This window comes from Orbicella franksi, chromosome 9 (assembly GCF_964199315.1).
Source record: "Orbicella franksi chromosome 9, jaOrbFran1.1, whole genome shotgun sequence".
NCBI classification, from domain to species: domain Eukaryota; kingdom Metazoa; phylum Cnidaria; class Anthozoa; order Scleractinia; family Merulinidae; genus Orbicella; species Orbicella franksi.
Window position 1 is genome coordinate 14,632,279 of NC_138153.1, and position 21,194 is coordinate 14,653,472.

Below are 21,194 nucleotides of genomic sequence, written 5' to 3' on the forward strand. Positions count from 1 at the left end.
CTGCAATATTACAACCTTTATGACCTCGTACTAGTACGTCCTTCAGCTATAGTGCTACAACGCGTGTTCAATATCTCTATGTGCAGTTTCGATTGCAGTTCCAGAATCCACCCTACACGTCTCTAAATAAGTACTTTGAAAAATCTGGGATAACTGAAACTTATTATATTGGACCTGAAATTGGCAATGGTAATACACTTTGGTGCAAATATCATGACAGAATGCATGGTAAAAAATTCACCTTGTAATGCGTGTAATTAACAAACATGGCCTCACAGTGTCCTAGAATAAGCTTTGCAACCCGCTTCAGCAATCATATTATTGCGCATGTGTGCAAATGTATCTACCTGATTATCCAGATTGTATGATCACTCGACCTAAGCAAACTCAAAAGGGGTTTATTACGGATTATATGATATTTTAAACCTGCAACCAAGAGATTATCTCTTGCTGCAACTGAACTGATTATCTCATCCTGTTATATTGTCTCAGCTCTACCCAACCTGCGTAGCAGGCGTATAAAGGGGAGTGGGTGGGGGAGGAAGAGAATCCGGGGAAGGGAGCGCCTGCTACAAAAGCCGCTTCTTTTGTATCTCCGCCTACTGTTTTACGGTAATCGGATTAACAGAGCTGTCAGTTCAATGACCAATCAGAATAAGACGCGCGTTTTTCTGCATGACTGCCTTTACGCGGGAAGGCGTGAAAAAATGTTCATAGCAGCGAGCATTGTGAGAAAATCTTCTAGCCTTGTAATGTCAGCAACTCCAACAAAGGTTTGTAAAATAGAAAGAAAACCGAAGATAGACATTCAAAAAAACAGCAGCTGCACATTTTGTGGAGTAAACTTTACTTCTTTACTTCAAACTTTCATTTGAAAATCTATTTTCCTTTGGTTGTTCTGGCACCACATGATTCAAATGAAGCTGTTTACGCGCAAGTCCTGTTGACTGTTTTGCGTATTGTATATGCCATTGCTCGACTTAGTTCAGGCAAGACCATGGTTTCGATCCTCCATGTGGATCTATCTCATCAGTTGCCGGTATTTCTAGAATGCTCTGTACGTCTGTGGTTGCCAAAAGCGCAACTCGACGGATAGATTTCTCGAAGTAAAGCTACGGCGTCTCCAAAGAAAATAGTACGAGAACAAATATGATATCCGTGATAAGGATCTACCTGGGCCCGGCGTCTCAATATGGAATGCAAGTAAGCAACATGTTCACGGTAAATTTCATATTTTGTCCCTCAAAGGCAAATTCGTGGAGACTTAAAAAGCATATCTTGCAATAAAAATGAGCCTAAATAATGCATAAACACATGGCAAATTACAGAGGTGTCAAACTCTACGAAGCGACACGCAGACAACAGCGGAGACCATGCAGACCTATGACCTATAAAAATTTGCCATAGCACGATCTAACGGTTCAACTCTACTCAAAATTCCTCCTTATTACACGACATGAACTGCCCTTCATAAACACGAGTGAAGCTACAAAAAAAAAGGGTCGAGTGACCGAACAGAGAACGGCAAATGTACAAATGCCACGAACCGCAGAAGTCGTGTAGGCTAGTCAACCCCATTTTACACAGTCCTTGGTGCGAGCATTTGCTCAAAACCATAAGTGCAGTTACCCAACCCCGCTGTTAATAAGTAATCGAAAACATCTGGAGAGCCGAAAGTTATTATAAGACCTTTTTGCCGTGTCCATGATGGCAAAAAATTATATCCATCCGCACTGCTTGCAATAGATTTTTCAACAACGTGCAACATTTTAATTTGATGCATTTGGTCTAATTCTCCAAAAGTGACTTCAAAGTCACCTAAAATCAACTCTTCGACTCCCTTCAGCAATCGTAGTCTTGCGCATGTGCTGCAGAAATGGCTGCCAGATTATGTAACTAAGCTCAAATGGGGTTATTAAGGATTACATGATTGACGGCTAAAACTAGACTGACTTTCCCATTGTTTGGACACAATATTCTAGTAACCGGAGTTCATGTCCCTCCTTCAGCTATGGCGGCACTGTGCATGCCCAATAACTCCAAATTGCGTTCCTGGGAAAGTTCCTGGAAACAAGCAAAAGAGCAAAAAACATATCTGGCCGTGGTTATAAATTGAAAAGCGCGGACAGGTCGCGTAACTTTTGATGTGCCCTTAAATTTTTCTAGGCCGGTTACTTTTTTTGCAACATGTGAAAGCTGGCGGTTTTAAAAGTTTATTGGGGAATACCACCTGGATATTCCTCAATTTTAGCTGGGGAATATTCAGTCGCGTGAAGCGTTTAAATTACCAATTAGTCGCACGCGAGGGAAAATATTTGACGGACTATAATTGCGGATAAATATCTATACCGGCGACCTTTTCGGAAAACCAAAACTCTTTGAAGTGCACATAAAACATGTAAATATAATTTAAAAAATTATTGTTGCGTAAACACTGAAAGGGGTATAAAAGAGTTATGTACCTTTTTTAAAACGTTTAAACACTTTTCCCATTTGCGTATTAAATGAGTTATGAACTTGATGTTTGTGAACTTCGGGAGAGTTAAAACAAAATAGAGAATTTTTTTTTTTATCGGAGTCAAAGGTGGGAGAAAATAGGATTAATTAATTTAACCGTAATGTTTATCTCTGAGACTACAAAGAAAGATAAATAGAGAGTGAAGTTCTGTATTTATTGACAAACTGTATAGTGTTCTCTCGAATTAAGAGATATCTATCGTTTAAAACTTCCGACACCTCATAAGAGAATTTCATGCGATTTCTCAGGATGACGGCTTTATTCATTTTTCTTTTAAAAATCTGGACAGGTTCTTTACGTTTCAACTCTAAAATGTTATGAAGCTACTGTGATGTTGACAGCGCGCGCTTCGAAACGTGACCCTCTTCCTTCAGCGATGGCATAACTGCGCATTTGCAACGACAGGTTTTTCATGTCATCTTTTATCCGGGCTTTTATACAAGAAAGAAATATACCAAATTAATGTGGGTTCCGTTAGGGTTGACCAGTTGCGCCCTTGTTCGCTCCCGTAGTAACGCCATAAGTGTTATCTGTTTACATGTCGTTAATCTAGCTTTACAAAAGCAATAGACCACAAGTTTTTATGGTTTATAGGCTAATAAACCACGCGGTATGTTGGCAGAACACGAGAAGAATTTGTAAATCACGAGTCGCAGGCGAGTGATTTACGAATTCTTAGAGTGTTCTTCCAACATCCCAAGTGGTTTATCGTGCCACTAAACTATAGAAACTTAAGGTCTACTGCTATATAATAATTTAGACGACACGCGAAATTTCCATGAGTTTACTGGCACAAGAAACCATAGCTGATTAACCAAACAGAGCGCACGCTTTCATTTGATTATTATATAAAAACATCTATCGTTTAAAACAGTCTTCCAACACCGCATAAGAGAATTTCATGCGATTTCTCAGGATGGCGGCTATATTTATTTTTCTTTTAAAAATCTGGACAGGTTCTTTACGTTTCAACTTTAACATGTTATGAAACTACTGTGATGTCGACAGCGCGCGCTTCGAAACTTGACCCTCTTGCTTCAGCGATGGCATGACTGTGTATTTGCAACGACAGGTTTTTCATGTCATCTTTTTACACCAGGAGGAAAAATACCAAATTAATGTGGGTTCCGTTAGGGTTGGCCAATTGCGCCCTTGTTCTCTCCCTTAGTAACGCCATAGCGTTATCTGCTTACATGTCGTTAATCTAGCTTGAAAAACAGCGGGCATTAAACGTCTATCGTTTAAAACAGTCTTTCGACACCGAATAAGAGACTGATTTCATGCGATTTCTCAGGATGGCAACTTTATTTATTTTTCTTTTAAAAATCTGAACAGATTCTTCACGTTTCAACTCTAACATGTTATGAAACTACGGTGATGTCGACAGCGCTTCGAAACTTGACCCTCTTCCTTCAGCGATGGCATGACTGCGCATTTGCAACGACCGGCTTTCCATGTCATCTTTTATACAAGGAAGAAAAATACCAAATTTAGGGTTGGCCAATTGCGCCTTGTTCTTTCCCTTAGTAACGCCTTAAGTGTTATCTGTTTATATGTCGTTAATCTAGCTTTAAAAACATCGGGTATCAAACAGGCATTTACACACAAAATCGTGTCTTTCGTCAAGCCTTTGAAAAAATTCAGTATGGAACCTTTTTGCTGTACTATGGTGGTAGTTGTTATTCGTATCATATTTTTAAAGCCGTCTTTAAGATTTGACCGCAATCCTCAGAAAACCGGCAACCCAATATTGGGAATGAGACATGGATATTAAATCTAGCGACATAAATAGTCCAGCATATGCGCAACACTCTGGTTGCTGACGGATGTATACGGGCACTATCAGTGTTTTCTGAAGATATCAGCTCAAAATCTGTTGTAAGCGAAGTGGACCGACACTTCGAAAAGTCTTTTCAAAAGCAGTGTGCGTTAATTTCATTTAAACTTCAGCAAAACGTTACTGCCAAAATTTGTTTATTTTTTTAAAGTCAAACACGACTTTGAATTCTCCCAGGCTCCCAGAATCCGTCTCTGGGATACTGACAGTCTCTGTTTCTCGGTGTCGATTTAAACTTCCTCATCGACCTTTTAATTTTGTTTCCACACTTAGTACTCGCTTTACTGCGCTTGCCAGTGTTAGCACTTGCTTTACTGCGCATGCCCGACAACTATTCAATATCAGTTTCCCGGTCTTATCCTATCCTGTACCTCAAACAGTTGTTTATGACAGCCAAATTTGACATCAGTTGTTAATAAAGGAGGTGCAGAGATCCTGGCAAAGGTTTTACGTTATATTATTTTCATCAGCAAGGCTCGCACTTGGTCAGTATTTCTTGCAGCGAGCGCCAGTCCAAATGATAATGTTTTCACACACCAAACGTGACCTCAAGACCTCTAATGAGCACTTCCTTTAGCGTAAGAGTATTACGCATGTGCCTCAATTATTTGTGATGGATTACATCACTAACCTTTCCAAAATCAGATTTGAAGCAAAGCGAGAAAATCTCGCAAACATCACGCCTACCACTAATTCATGTAACGCGCGATAATACAAAGCCAAGCGAAATAGAAGAGGTTATATTTTTCTGAAGAATCTCAGTGGTCAGGAATCCTGAATCCTATAATTTGATTGTTAATATGCCACGGGCAGTTTTTCAAGATAGACACCACGAGTTATGGACCGCTCGCATCCCCTCGCTAGAAATTTGAGGTTTTGGTTTACTTTAAACTATGTATGCTATGTAAACGTCAAAAAAAAAAAAGAAAAAAAAATGGCCTCGGGCTGCAGTCAAGAACCCGGCAAAGTTTTTATCGATAAGGACCTCTCGCTGGCAAATAACGTATATGTATATGTACAAGTTTTTAAACTTTAGTACTTACAGAATAAACGGAATGTTTCTGTGTTGGCGTGCTAAATTAAATCACAAGCCTGATGTCGTTGGAGATCTTGAGAGTAGGTAAGGGTCATTTTGGAAAATCACCGACATTGAGCAATAATTTAATGCTTTTGAGACGACAAAGAGGAAATAAATAGGCCGCATCGAATGGGGAACATTTTGCATTTGTCCCTGAATTTTTCAAAAAAGGGAACTCTGTCATTGTCAGGCAAATTTATAGACTTCCGTGCGATGAAGGCTCAATTGTTGATACAGGCCCTGTGATATTTAACCAGATTCTTAGTTCGTTTATACCGTAAGTTTTAAAATCTAAAAGCCTTTGAGACGTTTATGAGGTTAAACTCAGTTAGAGCATGCCTTTACAATCAATTATATAAGCTGTTATCGCGCTCAGCTCTTGCTTTTATCGTTTTCTTCTTTAAAAAATTAATCAGCAGATGAAAAATGTATGCCTAGTGGCCTTCTTTTTGTAGCCTTAGAAACGTAAAAGCTAAATAAGGGCCATTTAAATTTCTTCCTTCTTTTCCCTTATTAAGTGTCCCAATAAAGATTAACCTTCTCTCAAGAGGTTCAAAAACATCAAGCTCGTGATTTAATTTGTCACGCCAACGGGAAAAAATTATTTCAAGGTCAAGTCACAGAAACATAGAGTTTTATTGATTCTGTACGCAGGGCTTAATTTTTAAACTTATTCTTCATACTAATTTAGTACTTTAACTAGTTCCAGCCATCCGCAAAACGTCAAGCTAGATTTTGAAGCTCTTCAAGCTCGGTCCATTTCATTTTATGCGTTCGTAAGTACGTACGTGTGTCAGTACCGTATCTTGAGCTGTATACACGCCCAATTATATTATTAACCTTCGTGCCACACAGACTCAGTCTGAATGCGTAAAATGGATTGAAAAGCGAAAAGCGTTTACTTTCTTTACTTTATCCCTTGAAGTATCAACGCGCATTACACGGACAGGAAGGTGCAAAGCTCGTGGGTTTTTCTGGCTCCTTTCAGATTCGTTTTGGGTTGAAATCATTATAACACTATAAAGTTCCCGCCGACATTAACAGCCCCTTGAAGTTAGCGACCCTATGAAATTCTTATATATAACGATAAAATGACATGTTTGTCAGTAAATCCCGAAAGTAGCGGCCGTTTAAAAGCAGCCACACCAAACTTAAGAGGACTTCTTTAAAACAGAGACAAGGTAAATAAAAGACATAACAAGGTGATCCAAATGGACATGATTTTGTTAGATGATCATTATTACAGAGACATTATCATGTACTTCCGTATCGTCATGACATAAATTCCTTTCAACAAGATTTATCGGCTTCTTCTCCATATCTATTGTGAATAATGTACTTTATTGAAATGTGAAATTGAAAAGATTTAGCGAGCCCGGCCCCCTCCCACCCTTCCCACCGAAAGTTGCGCCTCTGAACCTAGCAATTACTGACGCTAGAGGGACTAGCTATGTTCGTTATTATGGGAACTTTTCGGATCTGTCATAAATAGTTTCAGCATATGCGCAATACTGTGATGGCTGAAGGAAGTGCTGAATATAGATCTACAAATCACGCTGAGTGTATTTAGATAAACTGAATTCTCACGCGCTGCAAGATATTTCTAATAAATAGAAACATCAAAAGTTACAGCCTTTAACAGAGTTTCCGGATGTTTTATTTTTAAATTTAAAATCTAAACCAGTTTTGCTGTCAAGAGAAAATACGTCAATTTCTTGTGCTGTTAAAAACAACCTTTTGGGGGGGGGGGGTGGGGAGGGGGTCAGGATAGGATAGGTTTGTAAAATAGTTGTCGGACATGCACATTAAAAGAATTGCTAATACTATTACGAGGTCAATGTTACAATAGAAGCTGAAAAAATCAAATCAAATTCTAGGATGCAGGATTCCGATTTCGCTCATCTTTGTATTTTCGCACGTTGCATGAAATAGTGGTAGGCATGAAGCTTGCGAGTTTTTTCTCTCTTTTTCCAAATCCATTTAGGGAAGGCTACATTTTGCCCAACGAGCTTGCTTTAAAATCCAAACGTATATTTTACAACCAATATGCCAAAAATGGCATTAATCATCATCTGATTTTGGGACGGTTAATGATGTAATCTGTTCTAAATAATTGAAACACATGCGCAATACTATTACGGCTAAAGGAACTGCTGATTATAGGTCTTGGGGCCACGTATGATGTATTTTAAAATTTAAACATTCTAATTTTCTATAATTTGAACTGGCCCGCGCTGCAAGAAATCTGACTGGCTTAGTATGAGTCTTTGAAAAGAATAAAACGTATAGCCTTTGCCAGGATCTGTGCAATCCTTTAAAACTGATGTCAAATTTTGCTGTCATAAGAATCCTTTTGAGGGAGAGGGTGGTATGAGGCTGGGAAACTGCAATCGAATAATGGTTGTTGGTCATGCGCAGTATAGCAAGTGTTAATACTGGCATGCGCAGTTGAGCTAGTGCTAATACGAATACGAATTCAGTCAGGTGTATAATACCCTAAACATCTTTGATATCAAGTTAACTATGAGGAAATATTCGACAGCCGTCAAATAGTATAAAAAAGGTTCGCTTATGAATTTGCATCCATTCTCATTGGAGAAAGGTTCAAGTCCTCTACCACAAGAAGAACGAAGAACTGTCGCTTTTCTGTTACAAGAGAAAAATGGTAAGTTTTATTTGACAAAATGTTAAATCATTTGCACTCACGCCTCTAGCGTGGACAATAACTCATGAGCAGTCAATACGTGATATACAGTACATACATCGAACATTTTCTTTAACCAACCAAGAGAGATCCGGAATAGAAACTATCCGTTGGTTAGTTTTTGGTGAGTCACAGATCCCTGCAGTCGAAGCCTTACTATGTCCATCATAAAGCTCCCTACGCAGTCTCTGAGGCCACGGAGGTCGCTGTTGGCTTTTTAAGAAAAGCAAAAATATCTAATACATATTATGTTTCCTTTAATTTCACCAGGAGTTCAAAGTGTTCCTTCTGTGTTTTGCCGTCCTTGTTGCTGCCACATCTGCAGCCACTGTCTGTAAATGTGAAGAGAAAAAGGTACAAATTAATTTGCTTTGATTTAGTGTTAACAGTTGCACTTTAACCATCATTTCATGTGTTCCATATTCCAAATGTTGTAAAGCAATTCATTAAGCTGCGAAGATTTCGTTGCGTTGATCAGTCGAGTTTAAAAGAAAGAGTGGAAATGTAGAGGTCAATGTGATTTGGAAAGATGTCAATAACTCAATAAACCCCTTTACTGCGCAATAATTATTTATAAATTGATGTTTTTTTGACTTAACAGGATACCGAGTCAAAGTACAATGTGAAAATTAAAGATGGGGATAAAGAGATTGATGAAGAGATTAAAGTTGACACTGAGAAACAAACAGAGACCGTGAGTGTCTCAAAGACGAACTCGGGGAACGCAGGAGAAGTCAAAGTAGTTTACGACTTTGAAAAGGTAAAATACAATGTGTAGCGATTGCATGATTCACGGGCTTTAAATTTTTTAACAGGATAGATCCTGATCGGCATTGCTAAATATTGAACTAGAAAGGTATTACTGCACCCCTTTTAGTGTCAGAAGTCTTTTCCACTCATTTAATTATTAATTTCGGGAATCCCTCATGATCAAACCCTTAGCTCATCCGCCAGTTTTTATCAGTATACTGTTGTAATTCTTCGGTTAGAGTCACGCCAATTCGTTTTATTTACTGTTTTCTCTCTGACTCTAAATATGTCATGATATCGTAACGTGATTGCCTATCTTTCTTTAAGAACTTAACCATGCAGCGACTTTCCGCTGCAAAAGCCTGTTTCCTGATTGAGTCCACTGGGGACGTGCCAGAACCTGAGGTGCTCATCAAGTTACTCGACCAGGTAATTCAATTCAATGAGATTTGCTTTTATTTTATTGTGTACATAATTCTGCAATAGGCTTCACCTGGATGCACGTGCGATGAAATGGAATTTGATACTGTATTTTAATTGGTAGCTTTCATAAGGTCAAACTTTTTAACGAAGGGATTTTAAAATCGTTGGATAAGCTTTGGTTAACCCCAACTAAAGGAGCCCAGTATTAGTTTGAACCTCCTCATTTTCTTATTTTATTTTTTAAAATAATACTTGGGAAAGGAAATCCAAGGAGACCTCTCCTTTATCAATCAGGCCTTCTTCCAACTTCAGACGTTTGGCGGGGTGTTGGTCGATTTTGAGCTGAATGTGCTTTATTTGTCTAAAATATAAGCACTTCTTGTTCACTCAAGCTGCTCTTGTCATACTTTACAGCAAAGCGGCACTTTAACGGCAAGGAATGGGACAGACGAGGAGTACGATGTTGCTTCGACCGTCAGTGATCGCTCGTTCCTGGGTGATGAAATGGCTTCTATGTGTGCAAAGCTGCCCATTTATCGCATCAAGAAGAGCACAACTCGACGTTAGTGTTATACCTCATACTGTTATCATAATCAAAAGTGCGCCGCTTATGTAGGATACTTAAAAAAGAAAATTCTTACTGCCGTTCAGTTAGTATTATTCCTAGTCTTATTCACCCAAAGGGAGGCGCGGTGGCTTCATGGTTAGTGCGCTCGTCTCCGGATCGAGCCCTGGCTGAGGACATTGTGTTGTGTTCTTGGGCAAGACACTTTACTCTCACAGTGCCTCTCTCCACCCAGGTGTATAAATGGGTACCGGCGAACTTAATGCTGGGGGTAACCCTGCGATGGACTAGCATCCCATCCAGGGGGGAGTAGAAATACTCCTAGTCGCTTCATGCTACAGAAACCGGGATAAGCTCCGGCCTGATGGGCCACTTGGCTCGTACGCAGACTTAAGCTATTCACCCAAAAGTTTGGGAAATCTTGATGCTAAAATCGTGAAGAAGAAATGGTCGAAAAAGTAAGACACTACGTTTTCGACAAATTTAAACTCCTTGATATCTAGGTCATTCAAGTTCACTCAGTTTTGTCCTCCAGAAGGCATTATGACTTTAATATGAGTAGCATTACGAATTGACTCCTAACCTGGTCATTAATGTTGTTGGACAGTCCTAACTCGGTCATCAAAATTTCCTGAAAAGTCTTAACATGGAATTGTTAATTACCAACCAAGAGAAACACTCCAATAGGGTAGGACTTGGAAATTGAGAATATCATAATTTCACTTTTTGTCAACCGAAGGAACGCTCGACTGGCCGTTTCTTGCCGAGAGAAGATCTGACTCTTTCTCATCTATCTAGACACTAAGTGCTCAGTGGCTTGTTTTATGTCATGCTGTTCCATTTGCAAATTAATTATGTTGGAATTACGCATAACTGTCAATAGTCTATTTTTGAGTAGATATGTGAACCATATATCATAAATTTACCTAATTTTTAATATCTTTACTTTCTTTTCTCTAGCTGGCTGTGTGACCGGACTGACAGACAGACAGAGAGACAGACAGACAGATAGACAGACTGACTAACTATATGACTGACTTACTGAATCACTTACTCACTTCCTCACTCACTCCCTCCCGGCCTCCCTCCCTCCTTCCCTCACTCACTCACTCGCGCACTCACTCACTCACTCACTCACTCACTCACTCACTCACTCACTCACTCGAGATTCTCAATTCACAAAAGCAATTAGCACTATGGGTTTCCCAATTAAAAGTATACCGATATGGTAAATATTATCTTGTTTTGCTATTAGTTAACGTTGAAACCTTTATTGTAACTAGACCAATGCCTCCTTTTGGAGAGTAAGCCGGGCGCAAAAAAGATATACTATTTTTATTACTCACTCACTCACTCACTCACTCACTCACTCAATCACCCACTCAATGACTCTGACTGATTGTCTGACTGTCTATCTGACTGACTGACTGACTGACTGACTCTGAATAACTGGCTGGCTGACGGACCGATTGGCTTACTGAGTGGCTTATTTACTTTGCAGGTGTTAAACGTTGGCCTTGCCATTATTATTGCTACCGCTATTGTCATTGTCACTACCGGATCTTCTGGGGGTGCAGGTATACATGCCACTGGAGATGTGTGTGGCATTCCTGCTACTGAAAACAGCAAGATGCTGCAAGACCCGTCGTGTGATAGAGATAAATAAAAATATCCAGATGCTAGTGACTATCATATTTTGCTGCTTTGATTAAAAATTTTTGATTTGGAAGAGCTGATTTAAAAGTGAAGAACTTCTAAAAGTACATTGCGGCATTGAGACCTGTAGACTATATTGTTTATACCATGAAACAGCGAAAGAAAGTCTGTTTTTTTTAGCCTGCCAAATCTTTGCAACAATTTCAGAAGAGATCGATTGGCTAAGATGCTATTGATTTGTAGAAACAGGGCTCCTGGTAGAAAAAAATGATTTCAAGATAAAAAAGCTTGGTTAAATTTTGCAGAAAAGTGTGAGACTGTGTAGGAAAGTAGTTCAATAATGCCATTGCAAAATGTATAAGCGCGAATTAAACAACAATTAATTCAAAAAATGAAACAAATAAAAGTCACTTGTGCTCTTAACTGAGAAATGTGTGCTTTCTGACTAAAAATATATTTCTGTCTGATTTGAGCATTTGTATCTATCAAGGGTATAAGTTTTGTTCTTCGGTGCAATCCGAAGAATTCCCGCGCTTTTGAGAGTTATAGACTTTAATTTCCGCGTATTTTTCAGTAAGCTCTAACCTGAGAGTTTTAGAATAGAAGGCAATTTTGCGTCTGGTATATTTACTGCTAAAATCTGCGAATAATTTCTGTTGAAGTTTCCGTGTTAAACAATCTTTTTTGGTTAGTCTAAGTGACGTAACTCTGAAACGGTGAAGAACTTCGCCGAATTAAACGTGAGACGAAAATCATGATAAATATCCGTACTGAGAGAAGTAGTGCACTCGTCTCCGGATCGAACCCTGGCCGGGAACATTGTGTTGTGGACGTTCTTGGGCAAGACACTTTACTCTCACATTGCCTCTCCAGACCCAGGTGTATAAATGGGTACCGGCGAATTTAATGCTGGGGGTAACCCTGCAATGAATTTGCATCCCATCCAGGGGGAGGGGGGGCAGTAGAAATACTCATGCTATTCATGGTAGAGAAACCGGGATAAGCTGCGGCCTGATGGGCCACTTTTCACGTCTGCAGACTTTACCTTTGTCTAACTGAGAAAAGAGGAAACACTGATGACAAACCTCTCGCGGTCTGTTTACAACTTAACAGTTGAGAAGCCGTTTCAGGAAAATAACACCGAATTCTTGCGCACCGCGACTTTTCTCCTGTCACTAAGGTCAGGTTTTAGTCTTCTCCTTAAGATCCTTACCGTGCAACAGGGGAATCCCCGATGGTTGCGTTACTACATATCGCGCTAAGCAAGAACTATGAACGAGCTTTACCCAAAATAACGTAATGTAGATTGCGAGCAGTCTCTCGTTTGCTCGAAGATCGGCGAGGGAAGAAACCCTGACGGACGAGAAGAGGCGAACGGCGAAGCCGCAAGGGGCGCCGTCTAAGCGTGATGCAGCAGTACAGATCAGAAGTTCAAGTCACGAAATACACTAGCTGTGACATAGAAGTTACAATTGGCGTCGCCTAGAGGAGGTCACAAACTCAAAAATTCGAGTTTAAATAAAGTTTATGGACGGAATGTATTTTAATAAATGAAAGTGATCAATTGTCCTTAGTCACGATTCCATGGCCATAAGGTTCATGCTCCGGAATGGATAAAAGAAGTTGTCACACTCAAGGACCCTTGGCCCTTCACGCAGGATTAAATTTTAGAACAAGTGTATTTCCTTCATGCGCCAAAGAAATGTTTTCACTTATACATGTTTTTCAGTGTATCCCAGACTCACTGAATTTGCTACAGATATAATCAAGGACCAATCAAGACAAAGTGACTCAGAAGCAGTTGAATGACTGAAAAGGTTAGTGTCGGCCTTTTTATTGTGTGATCGCTTTAAAATAATTTTCCCGTGTAACTAAATTTATTTGGCACCTTCCTTTCGGCAAAAGCAAGGTTTCTTCTAAAGGCTTCGCACCTATGGATGGCAGTCTCGTCAGGTTGCAGAAAACAAAATTGGCCACTAAGAACATTTTTCTTCAGTGGCTAGAGGTCGTCATGGCCTTTTTCCCTTGCATCCCGAGGCCATTCTTGTACAAGTTTAGGACGTTTTTGACTTAATTAAGGCAGCTGTAAAAGGTGAATGAATGAATTGTTAGTATGAATGAACGTCCTCTTGGAATTTGGTTTTTAACCGTCGCGGGTTTTTATTTGCAGCTCTTCAAAAGGCGCTGACCTTTCTTTTGGGTTGCAGTATTCCTTGTACAGTACAGTGTAACGCACGTTCAAAACCCCTTTCATAAAGACCCCACACTCTAGTCCTAGCGCGAGTTGCTTTTCTTGCCGTAAACCAGTGTTGACTGAATACAAATCTGTAAACGTCAGGAAGAAAAATAATGGCCGGTCGATCAGTCATTAGGTGGAATCGGTTTGGGCCTTCAGACTGATAGTGGGTCAGTCGGCTATGCCCAAGTAATGATAGAGAGGCAAGTCAAGACTGTGGTAAACTAAATGGCTTTATTTGCTTAGCTTAATTAAATCTCTTATAGTGTTAATCAGTGATTTTAACTGTGAATCTTTTCTAGCTTTTTTGTCCTCCTATGACAACAGTCAAACTAAAAAAAAAAAGGTTATTGTAATCTCTACGAAGCAAAGAATGATGTATATTAGCGAAAACTTAAAGGAGCTACGTCACGACCCGCGCATGTGCGAAATTTGGCTGCGTTCTCATAAAGATTCAAGTGCATCCGCCATCTTGAATTTATCGGAGTTGTTAAATTTGGTGATGGACAAAACACTGACCCCTAGTCCATGGACTACCCTAATGGACTACCCAAATGGACTACCCTAAAATGGACTACCCCTAAAAAATACTATTTCAGATGAGTGGTATGTTAAGAAGCTGCGATTATACACTTACAGTGCACGGAGGATGCTTTTCTTTTCGTTCTGCATCGCCGTCAGCCGCCATTTTGAATGACTATACTTAATAAAACAACCGCTGTACAGTAAAAGCGTAGACAACTCAATCTTGCTCCCATGTGATTCAGTAGCTCAGTCTTTCTCGAACAGACGAAATGATCTTCAGGATGTTACTCATGATTTGTTTTGCTTGTTTTGTGCCGAAAATTATGGCACAGAAGCAGCTAGTCTTCTGGTTTTTTCCTGAGTGTATCAAAATGAAATAGAAATGGGAATGAGGATAAAGCTATGGGACAGCAAGAAATTCCAACGACTACGCTACAAAAATTCAGAGTGGAGTGGAAGCACTAGTATTCTTGGCTGGCCTGGACTTTGTGGTTTTGCGAGGCTCAGTATATGGTAGTCTATCGAAGCGTCCTCCTCCTTTGTTACTGGAGTATAGACCAGTTTTGAAACAGTACAGTCCTTGGACAAATCATCAACAAAGCCGCTATTAAGTCCACTATGCCACAACATCCCAGAGACTGTCCCTTTAGCAACAGCAACAACAACAATAACAACATCTTTATTTTCTAAATAATTCAGCATAGTTATTCAAAATGGCAACTGAAGGCGATCCGGAACGAAAAGAAAAGCATCCTCCGTGCAGTGTAAGTATGTAATTGTAGCTTCTTAAACATACCACTCATCTGAAATAGTATTTTTTAGGGGTAGTCCATTTTAAGGTAGTCCATTTGGGTAGTCCATTAGCAAGGGTAGTCCATGGACTAGGGGTCAGTGTTTTGTCCATCACCGCAGATTTTCCTTAGGACTTGGCAAGAACATTGGTTCGTCAGTAATCCCGCACAATTCCCCGCACAATCGAAGGTTTAATTCTCCCGCACAATGTGCCTCCAAATTCACACGTTTTTTTTTTCCTGCACCCTACTAGAGAGCCAACTAACTTGGAGGTAAGATATTTAATTCAAGTCACCGAAAGTCTTCAGTACTGTAGCAGCTCTCGAAAGGTCTTCTCTGATTGGTCCACAAACTATAAATGGTTGCAAAGGTCGCAACCCAATAAGATTGCTTATGCGGTGTCACGTGGGCTCTTGCTGTGTGTCACTTTTGAGAAGATTCAGTTTTCACGAAGGGAAACTTACTGCACTTCAGTAAGACTGCCTATTGATTGGAAAAGAGGTGAGGTATAAGCTTAAATGCGTGAAACTCGTCTGTGTAAGGCAAGTTGTTAGACTCGAATGACCAAACTTTCAGCCAATACTTACATAAGTTTGAATACTTGAAAGAATGAATGAATGACAACTTTATTTAAGTCTCAGTCTTAATAGCTGAAGTCTTAATAGCTGAGCACAAGTGCTCTACTAATTGGGGAGACTAAAATATACGATGTAAGTTAAGTTCTAAAAATACTCATAGAATTTTAGTGCAAATACGTGAAAGCCGCCACCGCCATGCCCTGGTCTTAAGGTCATTCCACTGAAATAGAACCTGCACTGTGATTTTTGTCAAACTTTGCCTATTGACTGTTTATATTGTAGGAACTTAAATTTGGAAATAGAAATGAGGGTTCTCCATGTTCATTTAGGAGCAACAGCACCTTGTTTGTACCATACAAATCCTTACAATAGCACCGTGATTATAGTCACGATTACTTGCTAAATTCACGTTTCCGACGATTGTTTCTTGCTTAACACTGAGAATTGGCCCATATTTAATTTACACAGAGAAATTTATTACTCAATGAATGGGTTGCCAGTAATCGGATACCCGTGTTCTTCGCGCAAACACAGGTATCCAATTACTGGCAACTCATTCATTCAACACAACAGAGAAAAATAATAGGTCACCGTACTCGTTTTCGAGAAAATGAGCGCACGCTAATCACGCATGGAATCATGCGCAGTAGGGATGCGCAATGCAATACTGGGGAATAACCTTAATGGATTATGAAAGATGTATTAAAGCTTACAATACTCGAACCCCACAATCTGATGGTGAAAGTGCCTATGACGCTTGCAGAGCTTTCACGTAGCACGTAGAGGGTGAATCTTTTTATCAACCAGGAACTTCAAAAAAGTGTTTGTAGAGTTGTAATCCTGGTTTCTTTTTTGATTAGAGTTGAATGCAGAGTTCTCTGTCAGTTTTCACATGCAGTATTGCATACATGCATAGTTTATTTAAGCAGGCTACAAAATAGGCAAGACTTAAGTCTTGATGTGGACCTGTACTAACTACATCTATTAGATGTAGCTTCCTCACTAGGGTAATGTTTGTTTTGTTGTTTTTCAATACTTTTTTAGGTTTATATGTGCTGTGCTTGCTTTAACTATGATCTTGAAGTTTTGAAGTTGTCAAGATTGTAAGTTTGTACGTAACCATTATTTGTTCTTGACTATAGAGTTCTTATCTTTAGGAACATGACTGAGGGCGCAGTGGAACTGAGAAAGAGCCCACTTTGACTGATCTTTGACAAGAATTACATGTTAATAAATATACCGCTGGTGATAACAGTGCCAACAGGCCATTTGCATTATGACATCAAAGCGCTAAGGCTTTCGGTCGTTGTAGTTAAGCTGGCGGGTAGACATCGTACTATGAACAAAATATCTCTCATGGAAGAGGACCTCCCTGAGGTGTCAATTAATGGAAGTTGTGACAATTAGTTCTGATCTTGTGCATAATGCATCTCCTTACAACTGATGACGCCTTTCCGTCACCGGTATCCTCTGTTTCACACTGTACAAAAGCAAACCTTAAATGCTTAAAAAAATTGTTCCCTGAAAGTTGAATTTCACAAGCTTTGTGGTTCTTTCCCTTTACAAGGTCAAGGTACAAGGTCTGTTTTACAGTTATGCCTAGAGGCATCCTGAAGAGGGTCTTGGGGTTATCCCTATTTAATGACCTCTCCCAACACAAACAGTTACTTATAGACTAAGACCAGACCATGGCACTGGGAACTACATGCCCTGCTCTTATCAAACAGTGTCATGGGTTCTTAAACGTCCCCTTCAGGTTGATACAGAAGGTGAAGGAGACAAGGCCAACGGCTTAACGTCCCCGCCCAATGATGCGATTTTAAGGCAGGGGAGAGAACATTATTTCCACACCACTACCTGGAAATGAGGAATTTTCATTCAAATGTTAGCGATTTATGGGCGATTCAAAATTCGACCGAAATCACTTTCATCTTTTGACTCTTTCTTTACTGTTAGTCACCACTGGTGATATGCCCACAGTCATTACTGTTTGGGGCTTTCGAAGTGCGGATAAAATTTCAACAACAGCGTAACACAATCGTAATCACACGAGGCTCGCTTTGCCAATCACTATTCAGGAAACGCTATTTCCCGCGAAATTTATGACAACTACCGACAACCTTTGCGTGTTTGACTTCATAGTGCAAACAGCCTATTAACTGAATAGTAGAATAGAACAAATATATGTGAGAAAATGAGAAACGAACTTAGTTGTTAATTAAAGGTTTTCTTTTTTATGCTATTATCTTTCAGAGTCAACATGGTCAGGGATCTTGTCAGAAGTGTAGTGCTGCGTATTTTAACAGATATAAGCCTGAAAAATGTCAGTCTTGTGGATTTCACATTGGGGGATCCTATCAACCCAAATCCAAAACAACAAAAAATCGATGTTCCACAGTGTGCTGAATTTTTGAATCATGTAACTTGCCGATTTTTTTCATCCCGCACTGTCAGGAATCTATGGGTTTTTTTTTATTGCAGACGGTGAGCAAACTCAGTGCCACAATGAGCAATGCAAGCTTGCCAGAGCTGCATTTGTTAACAGCAATAGTTCTTGTTTATTTACCTGCCCTCATATTGTGAAAGCGGAGGAAGCAGCTCAACCTCTGTCCACCCATACCTTGACACCCGAGGTAATTTCGCATTACAAAGCAGATCAAAGAACCAAGGACAGATTGTTGGAGGTTATGAATGCTGTGCCATTTCCACATTTGTATCGGTTATCAGAGTCTGTTTTCTGTGCTAATGGGCCACCAACTTCTTCAAACCCAATTGGATTTGTCCATCTTACAGTGGCAAATTGGAAAATTGACTGTTCGTCAAGTGACTGTAAAGGATATGGCAGTGTCATGAGGCAGGAAAAGCAAAAGAAAATATGCATACATTGTCATACCCTTTTGTGTTTCTACAGTGTGGCGATGTTAATGTCAGCAACATCTTCAGCTCAGGCTGAGGCAACATCTGGGGATTTCTCTGCCATTTCCAATTTTCTATGCCCTTCCACTTCCCATCCGATGGCAACAGCAACTGCATCTTCTGCAACAGCAACTACATCTTCTGCATGCAATGTATCAGAAAGCAGTATCTCAAGAGATTCCACCATCAAGCTTAATATGTTCAGCTCTTTGCCCCATGACATTCCTGCCAATATTTTGGAGAGGATTGCGTTAAATAACAGCCACTCCAAAGACCCTGAGAATACTAAAAATGGTTGGCCAAGTTCATTCTCTCCAGAGGTTGATTACTGTCGTCTTTGCGGAAGCCAGTTGTCAACCCCACGACCACATCCGGGACAGAAAGCAGGACCTGTTTCTTATATACTGACCACTGCTGTGGCCTTTTCGCCAGTTGAGGTTTTCGTTAAGTTCTGTCTAGAGGCTGGGTGCAAGGCGATGCATCAAGCATTCCCTTTCAATTTTGGTTAGTAATGAGTGTAGGTTTAATGTTTATGACAAGCTCACTTAATATACCATATGATCAATTTTTACCGCGAGTTTATTTTTTTAGTAAATGAGACTAATAATAGAAACATTGTGTAGTTACACAAATTATCCACACTCCACTCATGGAAGGTTTTCTTTTTTTGTGTCTCCCACCCCAGATTAATTTAAATATAGTTCCAGTTTTCAATTTTTTGGGTTTCCAATTTGGAATTTGCAATGGCCTTGCTCTTTTTTATTCTTGTAATGTTTTCCAAAGGTATCCGTGTCTGTAAAGCTATTTTGTTCGCGAATGAAACTTGAGACGTTCCCAACACGTTGCGTAGCACGTGACCAAAATCTTCCCACTAGCGGTGGTAACATTATTGTTCATAGCGAACGAATCGAAGTAAACTATCTCCAAATATGACGACAACAGGGTTTAGTTTTTTATGGCTTACACTTTACATTGGAAAACTAAACTTTAGTCGCATCAGTAAACTTCCCAATACGTGTAACCAAAGCCTATGCGTACAGTAATGCGACAATTTGTTGTTCTTCGGCACCGATGAGAATCAGAGAAAGCAACTTTTTGTTTGGCTGTATTTGTTTCCAAAGGAAGGAAGGTGATCAGTTTGTTTAAAAATGTTCTACTTGCGTTTGAGGTTATTCAGAATAATAGTATCTTTTGTTCGTTGTCCAACACGGATGCCAAGTTTTTCTCCCGTTCTTTGTCGCTATTTATTGTCGCTAATTTAGAAGCTTTTAGAGTGAAATAATAGAATTCCAACTTTTTGGAGAGTGAGATTGCAAACTTTCTTCCATGTTCCTTTTAGCTCTAGCATGTTCTAGCGTGTTCTAATGTGCTAACTCACACACTAAGCGTGTTACGGTTAGCACGCTAATCAAAACAAAAGGTTTAGCGTGTTGACATCTTCGAAACAAATCGTTGTGTGTCCTTCATTGTGCTACGATTTAAATATGCGCATGAAGCGTGTCTTAGGACACACTAAGCGTGCTGTGTTAGCGTGTTGTGAGCGTGTTATCACCTTTATCCCTGTTTTCCCGTGGAAGGTCACATTTGCTGCTTTTTCAACACCTTGTTCCCAATAACTATGGTGCTTTCTTTTTTGCTTTTCACATGGTCATATTTTCATTAGTTTTTTTTTTTAATGCCACACACCAAGTTGATGTAATGTGCTTGCTTCATTAATATTTATGGTTATATTGTTTACTGTTTTTCTAGGACTGTTTAATATCAGTGATAAGCTCCTTGTGTCTCTAGACATTTTGATGGAGCTCAGGGAGTTCTTCAAGTGTGGAGTCCCTCTCACAGTTGCCATACATTGAGAACAAGCTTGCTGTTCTTTCATGAAAAGCAAAGTAGGTATCAGCACTGTGGTTTCGTCCTTGGTTTAATTGCATTCAAGTAATTTTTACATTAGGTTGGCCTCTCAAATCAGATTGTGTGGCATGTCAGCTAATACAATTATTCCAGAAGCTTGTGTTTGATATGAGGTGATAACTAGCCATGAAGTGTGTTTTTCTGAAAGAACTTTATTTGCTAGTGAAGTTTTTTGGTTTATTGACAGTGCATTACTAACAGGGTTCGTACAGGTCCTGGAAAACCTGGAAAGTCCTGGAATTTTACTGTGGCATTTTCCAGGACTGGAAAGTCCTGGAAAAGGATTACTGGTCCTGGAAAGTGCTGGAAACCTGTTAAACTCAAGTTAAAATTATGAAATGTATGGCAGACAGCAAGGAGAATTAAAATTGAGATCTTGGGAGTGAAAGGGTTAATGTGAATTTTAGAGTCCTGGAAAAATCAATCTGAGTCCTGGAAAAGTCCTGGAAATTTGCTTCTGAAAAAGGTTACGAACCCTGTACTAAGTGGAACATATTTTTGATTGGTTCTGCCAGACAAATGTACATACCAGTATTATACAGTTATTAGTTACGAGAAAAATTATTGTTGTGACAGATGAAATTCATAACACATGATCGTTTTCTTTATATACAGTACTGCTTTTCATGGTAAAAGTTTGCTTATTGGCATAACCAGAGTTATGTGATCTAATTAGAAAAAAGAAAAGATTTTCTAGACCAATTTTTT

At 39.6% G+C, this 21,194-nt stretch overlaps 2 protein-coding genes across 3 annotated transcripts; both read left to right on the top strand.

Moving 5' to 3' along the window:
- The first annotated feature begins 7,889 nt into the window (after positions 1 to 7,889).
- LOC145496425 (uncharacterized) lies at positions 7,890 to 11,954 on the top strand. Its single transcript, XM_081476075.1, has 6 exons — positions 7,890 to 8,098; positions 8,408 to 8,491; positions 8,739 to 8,897; positions 9,215 to 9,316; positions 9,725 to 9,872; positions 11,377 to 11,954. Exons 1-6 carry the CDS (start codon positions 8,096 to 8,098, stop codon positions 11,493 to 11,495), a joined length of 615 nt encoding a protein of 204 aa, XP_081332201.1. The 5' UTR covers positions 7,890 to 8,095; the 3' UTR covers positions 11,496 to 11,954.
- A 2,537-nt stretch (positions 11,955 to 14,491) lies between these two features.
- Positions 14,492 to 21,194, top strand: LOC145497064 (uncharacterized). Of its 2 annotated transcripts, none has more exons than XM_081476858.1 (4): positions 14,492 to 15,585; positions 16,707 to 16,765; positions 17,916 to 19,082; positions 20,328 to 21,194. In XM_081476858.1, exons 3-4 carry the CDS (start codon positions 18,350 to 18,352, stop codon positions 20,429 to 20,431), a joined length of 837 nt encoding a protein of 278 aa, XP_081332984.1. In that variant the 5' UTR covers positions 14,492 to 15,585; positions 16,707 to 16,765; positions 17,916 to 18,349; the 3' UTR covers positions 20,432 to 21,194. The 2 variants fall into 2 exon arrangements, with proteins under 2 accessions (XP_081332984.1, XP_081332985.1); XM_081476859.1 differs by lacking the exon at positions 14,492 to 15,585 and adding an exon at positions 16,466 to 16,484.

Bases quoted from the DNA above. Each gene is read 5' to 3' on its own strand.
- LOC145496425 (XM_081476075.1), top strand. The intron at 8,898-9,214 runs GTAAAATACAAT...TCTTTCTTTAAG, and splicing joins TAGTTTACGACTTTGAAAAG to AACTTAACCATGCAGCGACT. The intron at 9,317-9,724 runs GTAATTCAATTC...CATACTTTACAG, and splicing joins TCATCAAGTTACTCGACCAG to CAAAGCGGCACTTTAACGGC.
- LOC145497064 (XM_081476858.1), top strand. From the start codon at position 18,350: ATGAATGCTGTGCCATTTCCACATTTGTATCGGTTATCAGAGTCTGTT. The intron at 19,083-20,327 runs GTTAGTAATGAG...CTGTTTTTCTAG, and splicing joins AGCATTCCCTTTCAATTTTG to GACTGTTTAATATCAGTGAT.